Genomic DNA, 14,250 nt, shown 5'->3' with positions numbered 1-14,250 from the left:
AATAGGGAACTACAAACCGAAACAGTGAGATGCCATTTCAATGAGAAGAGCAAATAGAAAACTCTGAAAATATCACACATCAGTAAAGCTGTAGGGACAGGCCTACTCCCCTCCATCGCCGGTAGGAGGGTGAGGGAATATTCTGGAGACCACCTGGAAGTACCTTTTATGTTTGGAATGTGCACATCTGTGACCCTTTAACTTCTTTTGTTTTTTTTTAAAGATTTTGTTTATTCATGAGGGACACAGAGAGAGGCAGACACACAGGCAGAAGAGAAGCAGACTCCATGCAGGGAGCCTGATGCAGGACTCGATCCCCAAACCGGGATCATGCCCTGAGCCAAAGCCAGACACTCAATCGCTCAGCCACCCAGGCGTCCTGACCCTCTAACTTCCAACTCCATCCTCCAGTTTGACCCTGGAGCACAGGTTCTCTGAGTGTGGTCCAGAACCTGAGAATCTTTCCATGGAAGATTGAAGTTCCGTGATGTGAGGCCTACTTTCACAGTAATAGCAAGTTTTATTTGCCTTCATATTCTCATTCTGAGTTTATACAGTGGGGTTTCCAGAGGTCACTGACATGGGAGATTGCCACACAATGAATGAAAAGCAGATGTGAAAATGCAGTGGTCTTCTATGAAGTCAGACATTGAGGAGATTTGGTAAAAGTGGAAAACAACATCACTCTTCTTACAAAATTTTTGGTTTTAAAGTTATTTTTTAAGAGATATATAGGGCAGCCCGGGTGGCTCAGCGGTTTAGCGCTGCCTTTGGCCCAGGGCGTGATCCTGGAAAGCTGGGATCGAGTCCCACGTCGGGCTCCCTGCATGGAGCCTGCTTCTCCCTCTGCCTGTGTCTCTGCCCCTCTCTGTGTGTGTGTGTGTCTCTCGTGAATAAATGAATCAAATAAAATAATAAATATATATATGTTGACATGTAATCAACGTATTATTTAAATTGTTTTCAAATTTTCTCAGTTTTAATTTTTAACATGATAAATACTGATAGATACAACCCCCAATCCAAAGTTCTCTGAAATCTTCAAAGGAATTTAAGAGCCTGAGGTATATAGGGGTCATGAGACCAAAAAGTTTAAGAACCACTGATCTAGAGAAACACATCTTGCCTGAGGAAGTACGTCCTAGGATGTTCCCTGAACAACCATGTATAGTAGGAAAATGCAGAGTGAACATACACGACCCTTAACTGAATGGTTAAATGAACTGGGGTGTAGTCCATACTATGGAAAATTATGCCATGCCTAAAAAGAATGAGGCAAATCTACATGAAACAACATGAAAATATCTCCAGGACACATTGCAGACAAATGAGCAAATTGCAAGCTCTTAATACTTGGCATAATATTTTGTTTTAAATGCAGTAAGAATAAAATACAAATAAAACCATGTTTTTCCAAAGGAACACAGAGCAGCATAAAACACTAAGAAGTAACAGTAGTGGTAGTTACCTCAGGGAAAGAGACCAAGAGTAGGTGTGTCCAAAAAAGGGCAGGGCTTTCACTTTCTCTTGCTGTCTGAACTTGAACACAGACATACACAAACACACAGACTTAAAGATATGTGGCAAATTAGAATTTCGAATCGAGGAAGCTCCCTCCACTGTCACACCAGCAGCAGGTGGTGTGGGATGTATTGGGGCTGGTGCAGGGAGCATATCAGGAGTCTCACTGCCCAAAGCCTGTTTCATCAGCCGAAGCACTGAGGCAACATATAGCCTATTCATCCTTCCTCCTGGAATATTCACCGCATTCCAAACCAATTTGGAAGCTGTAATTCTTCTCGGAACCCATTTGTAATTGGTTACAACTTCCTGTAATCACAAAGATACTAGTAATAGCAGTGATCAAAATATGGAAGCTGCAGCAGCCTAAATAACATCCCAAAATGTGGCAATGTACTGGTTCTCATAACTATCGAAAAGAAAAAAGTGTCCAGTAGTTGAGATGACCTGACAAGTTCCAATAAGGACCTCTCGATCATGATCCTCTTTCTAAAATTCAGTAGCATTCTAAATATTTACTATATTATGAGGAATTTATGCCCTGAAGATGCAACACTCTGTGCTAGGCAAGTCAGACACTTCTACTGCTGAGCTTTGCTTTGGTTTCCTTGTTCATGGTTCCACTATTTCCAGATTTTATTTATTTAATTTACCCAGGTACCTCCTTGCATATAGGATGAAAGCAGTAACAGGATGGTCTGGTATTTTATGAGAATTAATAGACCAATAGAACAATACAAATAGCCCTAACAAGGCTTATTCACATCAGAGTTTATAATAAAGAAATCACCAGAGATCACTGGGTAAGGAATAAGTTCCTCAATAAATAACGATGAGGGAATTATCAGCAAGAGTCTTAATTTACAGTATCAAAAGACCAAAGCAGATTGAAGAGGTAAATTCAAATAAAATCATCAAAGATCATTAGAAAAAAACTAGATGGATATTTAACTGTCATAAGGAGGAACTACACTGGTCTAATCATAACAGAATTGAAGAAATAAAAATTTAAAAGGCAGACAGTTTTGACAATTTAAAATAATTTCTGCTCATCAAAACTAACCATAGTCACAATTCAAAGGTAACTGACAACTGGCAAGGAAGGTATCTGCCTTTAAGGATGGCCCCCAAATATCCGAAACTATCTTAGAAGTTAATAAAATCCATTGAGAAACCAACTTCCCCTCTGAAAGACAAGGAAAAGACACGAACAATTCACAGAATTATGTAAATGGTATAAGTATCTAGGGAAAAACATGCAATGCTGTGATTGAATCAATGTGACCTGAAACAACGGCATAGCTTTATCCATCTACTAAACTGTCAATGACAAACACTACGTGCTGCTGACGGTGGGAGAAGGGCCCTCTCCTACCTGCTGGTGGAAGTGGCAGGGGACGATCCTTCTGGAGGGTGGCCTGCCATGTCAATCAGAGTCCTGAAAATGTCTGCACACTCTGACCTCCTAATTGGACTTACACAATTTGTCAAAATACTGAAATCTTCATTGGAAAGAGAGCTCTGTTCAAGTGTGTCCTCCACAATGCTATTTATATTAGCAAACACATTGTGAAAGGGTTACATTTTGATATTCCTATTCAACATTCAATTTTGTAGCCAACAAAAAACAAGTTTAAGAATACATGGTAAGATGGCCCTGATTTAGTGTTTGATTTCTTAAGAAGTAGAAGCTGTCAGCTATGTAGATCTAAAAAGCCTCGGGGGAAGATATTACCAAGACATAAGAGTGGCTATCTCTGGCAGTAGAATTACTACTATTTTTTTCTCTTCTGTATTTTCCATATTTTTGACACTGAGCCCTGTCTTTATCATCAGATAAAAACATAAAATACAGAGAAAAAGGGGCACAAGCTTTAGAGAGGATGAATAAATCCGTGACAATGAAAAACCCCTTTCCCTGACACACACCTGTATCCCACAGACAGCCAGGCTTGCTTCAGTACTATACAGGTTCTCTCTGGGTCCCTGCACTCCTGGTCACCTATGTCCCCACACTGTCTGCCTCACTCAGCCAGAGCACAGTGGGCATGATGCTCCCAAACTGCCACCCCTTCTCCACTCTGGGCCAAACTTACTGCCTCAGTTAGGGGTTTGGGCAAAAAATCCAAGGAAGTACTGTGCAGAGGAAAGGTGGTGCTTATGTTTTTGTTTTTGTTTTTTTTAAAGGGTGTTGCTAATCCAAACTAGAAGCTGTAAAGGTTCCAAGATGTACTTTCAGTTTTTGCCAGTGGTGGAAATTCCATCTATTATGAAAGAATAGACTTTCTTCCATAGTTTCATTTTCCTTTCTTCCTTTTTTCTTGGGGCAGGGGTCGGGGTGGGGGCAAAGGACAAGGGGAGTAAATAATCAAAAATGGGTCTTCTAATTTCAAGTCAGGAAACAGTGTTCACTAAAACAAAAAGAATGCCTGCCAATGACAGCACACAATGGTTCCTTTTTCTCCACATCCTTGCCAACTTATTTTTTTTAATTTAATTTAATTTAATTTTAGCCATTCTGACAGATACACGTGATATTTCATTGTGGTTTTTTTTTTTTTCATTGTGGTTTTTATTTGCACTTCCCTGACTAGTGATGTTGAACATCTTTTCATGTGTCTGTTGGCCATGTGGATGTCTTTAGAGAGATGTCTGTTCATGTCTTCTGCCCATTTTTAATCAGACTGCTCTTTTTTTTTTTTTTTTGGTGTTGAGTTGCATAAATTCTTTATATATTCTAGATATTAATCCCTTATCAAATATATCATTTGCAAATATCTTCTCACATTTAATATCTTGCCTTTTTGTTTTGCCGATGGTTTCCTTGGCTGTGCAAAAGCTTATTATGTAATTCCAATCCCCTTATGTAATCCCAATAGTTTATTTTTGCTTTTATTTCCTTTACCTTAGGAGACATACTAGAAAAATGTAGCTATGGCTGATGTCAAAGAAATCACAGTCAACATTCTGTTCAAGGATTTTTATGATTTCAGGCCTCACATTTAGGTCTTAATCAATTTTGTGTTTATTTTTTTGTATGGTGTTAGAAATTGGTTCAGTTTCACTCTTTTGCATGTAGCTGTCCAGTTTTCCCAGCACCATTCATTGGAGACACTCTTTTCCCCACTGTAAAACTGATACAGGAAAATAGTACAGAGGTTCTTCCAAAAAATAAAAACAGAAATACTGTATGATCCAGTAATTCCACTACTGGGTATTTACCCAAAGAAAACAAAAACATAATTTGAAAAGATATATGAAGCTTTATGTTTAGTCCAGCATTATTTATAATAGCTAAGATATAGGAGTAACCTAAGTGTCCCCCAATAGATGAATGGATAAAAATGTGGTATGTACACATACACACACAGACAAAATATTATGCAGCCATAAAAAAGGATGAGATCTTGCCACTTAGGGCAAACAGATGGACCTGGAGAGTATTATGCCATGTGAAATAAGTCAGGCCACGAAAAATGAATACCATATGATTTCATCAGACATGAAATCTAAAAAACAAAACAAATGAATAAATAAACAAATAAGCAAAAAGCAGAACCACATCTATAAATACAGAAAACAAACTGATTGTTGCCAGAGGGAAGGGGCTGGGAGGAAGTAGCAAAATAGGTGAAGGGGAATGGGAAGGGTAATAAGAGCCCCAGCTATGGAATGATAAGTCATGGGAATAGAAGGTGTAGCATAGGAAATATAGGAAATTGACTATAGGAAATATAGTCAATGATATTTTAGTAGCACTGTATGGTGACAGAAGGGACCTATACTTGTGGTGGGCACAGCGTAACACAGAGATGCTGAATCATTATGCTGTATACCTGAAACTAATATAACATTGTGTGTCAATTAATGCCAAGTAAAAACATTAAAAAAATAAAATAAAAAAGAAAACAGACCAAATGCTGCTTGGGTAAGTTCTAGTTACTTTAAAATTGATCTCATCATTACTAAATGTTTGCTTATCTTCTCTCAATTCACATTCCTTCCTCTATTATTGTTTATTTGAGTCAGTTCCAATGATACTATTCAGAGTTTCCAAATATTTTTGACAAACTTTTTTAAAACTAACCCTTTGAAGATACATAAAATTCCATCTTCCAGACAATAGAATAACTAACACTCAGGATCCAGTGGGACTGGATATTCTGTTCATTCACACACTCTGTTGAATGTCTACTATGTATCAAGTCTTAGTTGGAAACTATGGATATAGCAGTCAACCAGAGGACAGAGGGTTCCTGCCCTCCAGAAACTTATGGTCTGGAAAGGAAGGAAGCTGAGAAACTTATGGTCTGGAAAGGAAGGAACAACTAAGAGCGCACAAAGAGAGACTCCGAGAATTAAATGATAGTTTGAGAAAGAATAACATTCATCTCATTGGGATTGCAGAGGGCATGGAGAGAGAGAAAGAGAGGACCAGATACACATGAACAAATCATGTCTGAGAATTTCCCTAATCTGGGGAAGGAAACAGGCATCCATATCCAAGAGATAGAGAGGAACCCCCACCGAAATCAACAAAAACTGATCACCACCCCAACATATAATAGTGAAGCTTGCAAATTTCAGAGATAAAGAGAAAATCCTAAAACCAGCTTGAGAAAGAGATTCCTAACTTCTATTGGGAGAAACAGATTAATAGCAGACCTATCCACAGGGATCTGGCAGGCCAGAAAGGGCTGGCAGGATATATCCAGGGTACTAAACTAGAAAAATGTGCAGCCAAAAATACTTTATCCAGTAAGACTGTCATTCAGAATTGAAGAAAGATAAAGAGTTTCCAGGATAGGCAAAAACTGAAACTATATGTGACCACCAAACCAGTTCTGCAAGAAACATTAAGGGGGACCCTGTAAACAAAGAGGAAGCCCAAAGAAACAATCCATAGAAACAGGGACTGTATAGGTAATATTATGACACTAAATTCGTATCTTTCAATAGTTACTCTGAACGTGAATGAGCTAAATGATCAGTCAAGACAGAGGGTATTGGACTGGATAAAAAAGCAAGACCCATCTACATGCTGTCTACAAGAGACTCCTTTAGACCTAAGGACACCTCTAGCCTGAAAATGCAGAGGTGGAGAACCATTTACCATTCAAATGGTCCTCAAAACAAAGCTGGGTTAGCAATCCTCATATGAGATAAATTAGATTTTATATTAAACACTGTAGTAAGAGATGAAGACGGACACTATATCATACTTAAAGGGTCTATCCAACAAGAAGACCTAAAATTATGAATATTTATGCCCCTAATGTGGGAGCAGCCAAGTATATCAACCAATTAATAACCAAAGTAAAGAGACACATAGATAATACATTAATAGTAGGAGACTTCAATACTCCACTTTCAGCAAAGGGCAGATCTTTTAAGCAAAACATCACCAAAGAGACAGGGCTTTGAATGACACACTGGATCAGATGGATTTCACAGATATATACAGAACATTCCATCCTAATGCAACAGAATACACATTCTTCTCAATTGCGCATGGAACTTTCTCCAGGATTGAACCACATATTGGGTCACAAATCAGGTCTCAACGGACACCAAGAGACTGGGATTATTCCCTGCATATTTGAGACCACAATGCTTTGAAACTACAACTCAATCACAAGAAGAAATTTGGAAGGAACTCAAACACTTGGAGGTTAAAGAGCATCTTACTGAAAAATGAATGAGTCAACCAGGAAATTAGAGAAGAATTAAAAAGATTCATGCAAACCAACAAAAATGAAAGCACAACTGTTCAAAATCGTTGGGATACAACAAAGGCGGTCCTAAGAGGGAAATACATTTCAATACAAGCCTCCCTTTAAAAAGCTGGAAAAACAACAGCAAATGTTGGTGAGGATGTGGGGAAAAGGGAACCCTCTTGCACTGTTGGTGGGAATGCAAGCTGGTATAGCCACTGTGGAAAACTGTGTGGAGGCTCCTTAAGTTAAAAATAGAGTTACCCTATAACTCAGCAATTGCACTATTGCGTATTTACCCCAAAGACACAGATAGAGTGAAACGACAGGACACCTGCATTCCAATGTTCGTTGCAGCATAGTCCACAATAGCCAAACTGAGGAAGAAGCCATGTCTCTCCTTCGACAGACAAACAGGTAAAGAAGATGTGGTCTATATATACAATGGAATATTACTCAGCCATCAGAAAGGATGAATACCTACCATTTACACTGATGTGGATGGAACTGGAGGATATTATGCTGAGTGAAGTCAGTCAGTCAGAGAAAGACAATCATCATATGGTCTCACTCATACATGGAAAATAAAAAATATGAAAGGGACCATAAGGGAATGGGGGAAACTGAGTGGGGAAAAATGAGAGAGGAAGACAAACCGTGAGAGACTCGACTCTAGGAAACATGTGGAGGGTTGCAGAAGGGTAGGAAGGGGAATGGGGTAACTGGGTGACAGGCTCTAAGGAAGGCGCATGATGAGAGGAGCACTGAGTGTTATACCATATGTTGGCAAACTGAATTTAAATAAAATAAAATAAAATAAAATAAAATAAAATAAAATAAAATAAAATAAAATAAAATAAAAGGCAAAAAAAAAAAAAGAAATTTTGAAAGAACCTAAACGTGCCTCATTAAGAGTACTTAAATCAATTATAAGAATATATGACGCTCTGTAAGAACATGGATGGAGCTAGAGAAAGACAAATACCCTATGATTTCACTCACATGTGAAATTTAAGAAACCACCACCACCAACAAAAAGAGACAAACAAAAAAATACATTCTTAAATACAGAGAATGAACTGGTGGTTGCCAGAGGGGAAGTGGGTGAGGGGATGGGCAAAGGAGTGAGTAATGCAGGGAAGTGCTGAATCATTACAGCATACACCTGAGATTAATATAACATTGTAAGTTAATTATACTTTAATTAAAAAAATAGTGAGGTAATGCCTATGTACTAACATGGAACACCCTCCAAAACATATGAAGTGGGAAAACGCAAACCACTATGTAGGACTCAATTAGTTTTTAAAAGAATGTATACCTGTGTACTCATGAGAGGAAGGAGACTTTGAGGCTGTTCTAAGCATCCATAATGGTAAGTTACCTCTAGCACATGATGAAGGTGGTTTATGCATCATTTACCATGAGAATGTTTTTAGGTACTATTTGTACAATAAAAATACAACAGTAAAAAAGAAAAAAAAATTAACCCAGAAAAATTGTACCCATCAGTAGCCTCTCCTGAGTGGAGGAAACACAGGGAGAACTGTAAGCTAATAGTATCAGAAGCAGCTATAGTTAGCATCTAGGTCTGTCCTTCGGCTCGACGGGGCTTGGGGCGGTGTCGGGCTGGCCTAATGCTGGCCCTGTAAAACTAGCCCCGACAGACCAGATCCCTCTGCCCAGAACTGCAGGTGCTCGTTGGGAAGGCAGCAGGGAGAGAAGGCTCCCCCGGCAGACAAAACACCTTTTCCAGGGGTCTGCTGGCTGCCCCCGCTGCTCATCTGGTCCAGCCAGCCTGGCTCAGGGCAAGAAGCACCCTGGCAGGAGATGGAGGCTCTCCTCTCCCAGGGCCTCCTGACATGCCAGGTTAGGGCACCAGAGAAACAAAGCAGGAGGAATACCTTGGCACCAGGACCTATATATATACAGCCCTAGGCCAACGGCATGGCAGCCCCTGTGGAAAGACTCCAAGAACATGGGTCCCACTGATGTTGAAAGGTAGCTTAGGGAATCTATTTCTTTAATAGCTTAGATAAATGCTCTTAAAACCTCAGAGCTTAAAGGCCATGTAGCCTACTTAGGCATTCTTTTTTGTTATTTTTTAAGTAGGCTCCATGCTTAGCATGGAGCCCAATGTGAGACTTGAACTCAGGACCCTGAGATCAAGACCTAAGCTTAACTGACTATGCAAGCCACCCACGCACCCCTACTGATGCTTGTATTCTACACAGAGTTGTCACCCACCTATTTCTAAACTCTAAACTCTGGGGATAGGTGTATTAGAACAAGGGTCCTTCTGTGGCATAGAACTTTGCCTCCCTGCAGCTTCCACACTGGTGACACGTGTGTGTTCTCCGGGCCACAGGAAATGGCATTCATCTGCCTGACCTAGTAGAGTGCTTCGACATTACAAACACAGCTCCCTCTTCATCATGAAATACTGCCAAAGGGAATCCGGGGTACACGGAATATAATCCACACTTATAAGTCAAACAGGGCAACTTGGCTCCCTCCCATGATGACCTGTATCCGTGAATGCTATTATTGGGGACAGACATCAGGATAGAAACCACAACTCAGCATGACTTGTGTTCTCAAATGCCGGGTAGCCCAGCGACTGGGAAGTCTCTCTCTCCATGCCAGGAACCCTTGTCTCTAGCTGGTGAATTCCAGGCACTGGGTGGGACCTGGCAACTGGAATTTTTGACCTAACCTTATCCTTGGAACCTGGCTTCCTTTCTTCCATGCTTTCCCTTCCCCAGAATGCCCCTGCTTCCTCTGAGCCCAGCCACAGTCCAAGGGAGAACCCCAGAGAGTCCTTAATGTGCTCCAGCATTTCCTTCATTGTATTTTTATTGAGCACTTGTGTACAAGACATGAGGCAAGGCAAGGGGAGAGAAAAAGTTAGGGCCCGTAAAACAGAGTGTCAGTTCTCCCTTCTCTGGCTTCCATCCCAGTCTTCCTAGTCCAGGCACGATGACATGGAAACTGTCTTCTGCTGTGTGCCAAGTTAATGTAAAGTTGGGTTGTTGGTTTTTGTGCAAACCCAGCTTACCTTATGGGGAGCTGGGCCTGGAGTGTTTTAGACCAGCAGAGTTAGAAGTATCAGGCCTCACTAGACCAGGTGTGTGTTTTAATTCTTACATTAGTTCAACAGCCAGTAGCTCACTATCCCAAAGCCTTCCAAATGCTCCTGGCTACACTTCAGGGGTTAAGGATGTCTCCTAGCAGGGGCGCCCCTGAAAAGGTGATTTTTCACATTTTATATATACACACCACCACCCGTGGGAAAAGAGTGAGATTTCCTGCTCTTCCCTATCAGCCTGGCTGGACTGACCTGACTCTCACTGTCCCAATTGAGTACTCAACCAGACAGGTCTTCCCCAGTCCAGCTGGCTTCATCCCACATGCCTGAAGCATCTGAGAAGAATGGGAGTCTGCTCCACAGCTTCCCCCAACCTTCACCTGCTTGGGGCTCAGAGCATGACACTGTCTTGCCACTGAATTACATGCTGCTGAATGTCACCTGTCAACATGTCTGTCCTAGCACCCAGATAGGAGGTAAACTCTTACAGGGTGGGAGGAAGACCATGCCTCAAACTCCTTTCTTGTCCCACTCAACACACAGCAGTGCTCTGTGCATAGCGTAAGGTCAGACTCCTGCTGGGTGAAACCATTCCCAATGCCAGCCAAATGCCTCTCAGCCCATCAACTTAAACTTGTTGAAAGTGTTTCTGCTTTCTGAATCCCTCTAGTATGGGGGGGTGGGGTAGATGTCAACTTTGATCACCAAGGGTAACCAACTCCCTCCTCCTGGCATCAGGTGCCCAAGACTGTTACTCCTCCATGACAGGGACTGTGCCTCATTTATTCCTGGGCCCTCGGGGCATAGCACTGGGTCCAACCCATAGCTGGTACCCAAAGAACATCTGCTGAAGGGAGAGATTATCTCTAGGACCCAAGCTGCTTGGTGGTTTTCCTTTCTACTAGAAGTCCCAACTCCTGATCATCTGGAAGGCGGAAGGAAACCCCAGGACTATGCCTGCCCAAAGACAAAAAAACTGATCACGTATTCTCCACAATGAATTTGGCAACTTCCTGCCACACTGAACAACTTAGTGCTGTAGATCACAAAATTAAGCTTACCATAACCCTCTTCTAACTAACTCCTCCTGCAACTTCACTATTCTCATCAAGAGTACCACCATTCTCAGGGTACCTGGGGGGCTCAGGCTTCTGACCATGATTTCGGCTCAGGTCATGATCTCAACATCATGAGATCGAGCCCCCGTATCAGGCTCTGCACCCAGTGGGAAGTCTGCTAGATATTCTCTCCCTCGGCCCCTCTCCACCACCTGCTCTGTGCATGTGCTCTTTCTCTCTTTCTAAATAAATAAATCTTTAAAAAACAAAAATCCCCCCCACCATTCTCCAATCATTCTGGGCTGCAGCCTTTCTATCAACTCTGGTCATATCTGCCCTTCATTGCCTATTAAAAACTAGGTACCCAGGTGCCACTTATTGCTCCTTGATCTCTTAGAATTCACCCCTTCCCATCCTTTCCCTTCAAATCTTGGCCCCCATCCATGCACAAGACGTCAACCAAGGCCCCATCTTCTGGCATCTGGCCTCCCTAGCTCCGATTCTCCTCCTTGATCCCAGACCCTACAGGATACCATCAGGCTTATTCAGTACTGTTTTCAACCAGTCCATCCTCTGCTCACACAATAACTTTGCACTTTTAAAACTACCAAGCCTGTACGCCTCTGTTCTAACGGACCTGGACCCATATTCATGCTCATAACCCAAAACTGTGACTAACGCTCCTCCTCAGGGAGTACAGTCATTATCTTTCTCCTTCCAGGAACATATATAACATTCTCTGCGATCTCAGAATCTTTTTTTTTTTTTTGGTATATTTTTTATTGGAGTTTGATTTGCCAACATACAGTATAACACCCAGTGCTCATCCTGTCCAGTGCCCCCCCTCAGTGCCCGTCACCCAGTCACCCCCACCCCCGCCCTCCTCCCTTCCACTACCCCTTGTTCATTTCCCAGAGTTAGGAGTCTCCCATGTTTTGTCACCTTCTCTGATTTTTCCCACTCATTTTCCTTCCTTTCCCCTATAATCCCTTTCACTATTTTTAATATTCCCCCAATGAGTGAAACCATATAGTGTTTGTCCTTCTCCAATTGACTTACTTCACTCAGCATAATAACCTCCAGTTCCATCCACGTCGAAGCAAATGGTGGGTATTTGTCGTTTCTAATAGCTGAGGAATATTCCATTGTATACATAAACCACATCTTCTTTATCCAGTCATCTTTTGATGGACACCGAGGCTCTTTCCACAGTTTGGCGATTGTGGACATTGCTGCTATGAACATTGGGGTGCAGGTGTCTCGGTTTTTCACTGCATCTGTATTTTTGGGGTAAATCCCGAGTAGTGCAATTGTGATCTCAGAATCTTAACAAAGGTCTCACCTCTGCTTATGCAAATTCCACTGTGCTCCACGGCCAGAAGCCAGCACCATTTCTCACATAGGCTTTCCCCCAGGCCCAGCCCCACCGTCCTCTCTTCTCTCCCACCGCCCATCAAACTGTTTCTAGCTGCTTTCCTGCTGACTCGAAAGTATCCTTTTTCTATGCTTCAGCTCTTGAGGAAGACCAGAGAGTCTTATTAGGCAACCACAAGATCCTGCCCCAGACACTGGCACCTCAGACGCGTTATTATGAGTAAACGACAGTCCACGTGAAGGGGGCTTGTTCATCCCCCATTCATAGTAAGGCCGTTCAGATGGAGGATTCTGGGATCCCACTAATACCAGCCAAGGGCAGTCATTTCCCATCATTCACAACCAACCCCCCAGAGCTCAAGTCTCGGTATCGACCAGTGAGATAAAGAAGGGAGCGCACAGCTTTCACGGAGTCCTCTTCTTCACGCCCTCCGCTCAGCCGCTCCGGAACTTCTCTGCTCCAAAATTGTGGATAATTACGCAAATGTGGGAGAGAGAGGACGGGATGAGGAGGCCGTGGTTTCCACAAATCTGATAGCGAGGGCAGGACACGCACTCCAGGGCGCAGTCGGGATCAGCGGGGTGCAGGCAGAACGGGGGGGGGGGGGGGATGCAAGCGGGATCCGCAGGGCCACAGCCTGCACCACGTGCGCAAAGAACACTCGAGGCCATCAGCCCGGGGCTGCCTTTCTACCCCGCGTCCCCGCCACGGGGCGCGCAGTCAGACCACGTCCCGCAGACCCGGGACCGCGGCCCACGCGGCTCGCGCCGCCGCCCGGCCCCGCCCCTCCGCCCGGCCTTACCCGTCGAGATTTCCTGCGCGAAGGCCAGCGAGATGAGCAGCAGCGGCAGCCCCACGGCGATGTACGTGACCATCTTGTCCACCGCCAGCTCCAGCCGCAGCCCCTTGAACTTGGGCTCCGAGGGCTCCTTCAGCAAGAAGTCCGAGAACACGTACTCGGTGGCCAGGTGGGCGATGGCCATGGCCGCGGCGGCGCGCTCAGGCCCCGGGCCCAGGGGGCGGGGCGGGCAGGCCGGGACCCCCGCCTCGGGACCGCGGCGCCGCGCCTTCGCCGTCCCCTGCCGCCCCCGCGGATTTCGCTTTCCCTTTGCCGGCTCCCGGGCCGCTCACACATGCGCCAGCCTTTGTGCGCCGGGGCGCGCGGCTGCCTATGAGGCCCAGCGCCGCCGCCGCGCCCCCGCCCGCGCTCCGCCCCGCCCCCGCCCGCGCCCCCGCCCGCGCCCCGCCCGCGCCCCGCCCCCGCCCGCGCCCCGCCTCGCCCCCGCCCGCGCTCAGCCAGCCCCGAGCCGGCCCCGGGTGCGCTCCCGCCTCGCCCGCCCCGCTCGCCCCGCCCAGCTCTTCCGGAACCCGAGGTCTTCCGAGCTCCTCCAACAGCCGGGCGCGCGGAGCCGCGGGGGACAGGTGGCCCGCCCAGCACGGCGATCCCCGGCGGAGCAGCGGCGCCACGGAAACGCCCCGCCCCTTCGGCCTCAG

General features: G+C 44.4%; 1 protein-coding gene across 2 annotated transcripts in view; it reads right to left on the bottom strand.

The window, feature by feature from the left end:
• Positions 1-13,934, bottom strand: part of PANX1 (pannexin 1) — a 49,521-nt gene extending 35,587 nt beyond the window's left edge. The window contains exon 1 of one of the 2 annotated variants that reach the window (XM_072795022.1): positions 13,559-13,934. In XM_072795022.1, coding sequence (XP_072651123.1) covers positions 13,559-13,739 — 181 coding nt within the window. In that variant the 5' untranslated portion in view covers positions 13,740-13,934. The remainder of the gene's footprint in view (positions 1-13,558) is intronic. The other variant, XM_072795023.1, reaches the window with a different exon arrangement.
• Between the last annotated feature and the right edge of the window lie 316 nt (positions 13,935-14,250).

The sequence above is a fragment of the Canis lupus genome, chromosome 23 (genome assembly GCF_048164855.1).
Source record: "Canis lupus baileyi chromosome 23, mCanLup2.hap1, whole genome shotgun sequence".
Classification (NCBI taxonomy): Eukaryota; Metazoa; Chordata; class Mammalia; order Carnivora; family Canidae; genus Canis; species Canis lupus.
The sequence above is the reverse complement of the archived record's forward strand: the minus strand, read 5'-3'. Positions and strand labels throughout refer to the sequence as shown.